The sequence below is a fragment of the Alosa pseudoharengus genome, unplaced genomic scaffold (genome assembly GCF_046254945.1).
Source record: "Alosa pseudoharengus isolate Yale_2024_CS ecotype anadromous, Long Island Sound unplaced genomic scaffold, YU_APseudo_1.1 YU_APseudo_1.1_scf_9, whole genome shotgun sequence".
NCBI lineage: Eukaryota > Metazoa > Chordata > Actinopteri > Clupeiformes > Clupeidae > Alosa > Alosa pseudoharengus.
The window spans coordinates 27,089,597-27,092,096 of record NW_027468881.1 but is presented as its reverse complement, the minus strand read 5'-3'; the positions used below and the strand labels follow the sequence as shown (position 1 = coordinate 27,092,096).

Genomic DNA, 2,500 nt, shown 5'->3' with positions numbered 1-2,500 from the left:
ACTCAACCACACACACACTCAACCACACACTCTAAACCACACACTCAACCACTCACACTCATCCACACACACTCAACCACACACTATCAACCACACACACTCAACCACACATTCTCAACCACACACATTTAACCACACAGCATCCTGAAGATAGGTTGATCTTACAGGTATGTGTGCATCCTGAAGATACTGTAGGTTGTTCTTACAGGTGTGTGTGCATCCTGAAGATAGGTTGATCTTACAGGTGTGTGTGCATCCTGAAGATAGGTTGATCTTACAGGTGTGTGTGTATCCTGAAGATAGGTTGATCTTACAGGTGTGTGTGTATCCTGAAGATAGGTTGATCTGACATGTGTGTTCAATCTGTGCATCCTGAAGATAGGTTAATCTTACAGGTATGTGTGCATCCTGATTATAGGTTGATCTTACAGGTGTGTGTGCATCCTGAAGATAGGTCGATCTTACAGGTGTGTGTGTATCCTGAAGATAGGTTGATCTTACAGGTGTGTGTTCCACAGCTTCTGAGATCAATGGCTCCAGCTTCTGCAGGATCTTCTCAAAGGTCTTCCTGTTTGCCATGGTCCTGTGTGCTCCTTTGGGCGGGGCCACTGGGAGGGGTGGGGCCTGTTGTTGTTTGCGTTTCTCCATAACCTCCTCCTCCTGCAATAGTTTGGAGACAATCTCCATTCTCCGAGCCCTCTGCCTGTCCTCCAACTCCCTGCCCATGTCAAACACACACATACACTGCTGTTTACACACAATTATCAAAGAGCCATATATAGAGCTGTCTATACAGGAAGCTGGGGGTAGAGCTGCATGTATAGAGTAAAGGGGGTAGAGTTGTATAGGGGGCGTATAGGGGGGCATATGTACAGTATAGGGGGTATATGTTTAGGGGGCATATGTACAGTATAGGGGTTATATGTACAGGGGGCATATGTATAGGGGGGCATATGTACAGTATAGGGGGTGTATGTTTAGGGGGCATATGTACAGTATAGGGGTTATATGTACAGGGGGCATATGTATAGGGGGTATATGTTTAGGGGGCATATGTATAGGGGGTATATGTTTAGGGGGCATATGTACAGGGGGTATATGTATATGGGGCATATGTATAGGGGGGATATGTATATGGGGTATATGTATAGGGGGCATATGTACAGGGGGCATATGTATAGGGGGCATATGTATAGGGGGATATGTATAGGGGGTATATGTATAGGGGGCATATGTACAGGGGGCATATGTATAGGGGGTATATGCATAGGGGGCAAATGCATAGGGGGCATATGTATAGGGGGTATATGTATATGGGGCATATGTATAGGGGGGATATGTTTATGGGGCATATGTATAGGGGGGATATGTATAGGGGGCATATGCATAGGGGGCATATGCATAGGGGTATATGCATAGGGGTATATGCATAGGGGGCAAATGCATAGGGGGCATATGTATAGGGGGCATATGCATAGGGGTATATGTTTAGGGGGCATATGCATAGGGGTATATGCATAGGGGGACCCACTCCTTCCTGCGCTGCTGGTCGTTGAGCACGCGCTGCTGGTGCAGCTCCCGGGTGGTGTTGCCGCCCTCAATCTGCAGAGCCTCCGTCTGCAGGTCCTGCTGACGGCTACGCCTCTGGGCCTGGGCATGGGCACGCGCCCTCTGCACACGCAAGGCCTCCTACACACACACACACACACACACACACAGATATATCATATACACACACACACCACATACACACACACACATCAGATGCACACACATATACCAGATATACACACACACACACACACACACACACAAACATCAGATATACACACATACCAGATACAAACACACACACACACACACACACAGATCATATCAGATTCACACAGAGATACATACACACAAATATATCAGATATGCCCACATAAACGCATCAGATATATACACACACATACATATACATCATATACACATATAAATACATCAGATACACACACACACAGACCAGTTACACAAACACACACATTAAACACACAAAAACACACACACACGTCTTTCTCTCCCTCTTGCCCTTTCTCTGTGTGTGGGTGTATATTACCTGTGAGGCTGCGATGCTGTTCTTCAGTGAGAGCACAGCGTCTGTGTGTGGGTGTGTATTACCTGAGAGCACAGTGTCTGTGTGTGGGTATGTATTACCTGAGAGCACAGCGTCTGTGTGTAGGTGTGTATTACCTGTGAGGCTGCAATGTTGTTCTTTAGTGAGAGCACAGTGTCTGTGTGTGCTGTAGGTGTGTATTACCTGAGAACAGTGTCTGTGTGTACATGTAGGTGTATATTACCTGTGAGGCTGCAATGTTGTTCTTCAGTGAGAGCACAGCGTCTGTTCTTCTCTTCACCTCCTCTCTGCTCCTCTCCTCTTTCTCAGACTCCATGCGCTGAATTCTAATAAACAGTCAACAGATCAAAAATGTAGTACACACACATGCACACACACACACAC

General features: G+C 46.5%; 1 protein-coding gene across 1 annotated transcript in view; it reads right to left on the bottom strand.

Annotated features, from left to right (window-relative positions):
• cfap74 (cilia and flagella associated protein 74) overlaps positions 1–2,500 on the bottom strand; it is an 87,173-nt gene that overhangs the window by 75,414 nt on the left and 9,259 nt on the right. The window contains exons 8-10 of the mRNA XM_076277258.1: positions 2,340–2,442; positions 1,532–1,689; positions 502–718 (exon numbers count right to left, since the gene is read on the bottom strand). Of these exons, the coding sequence (XP_076133373.1) occupies positions 502–718; positions 1,532–1,689; positions 2,340–2,442 (478 nt within the window). The remainder of the gene's footprint in view (positions 1–501; positions 719–1,531; positions 1,690–2,339; positions 2,443–2,500) is intronic.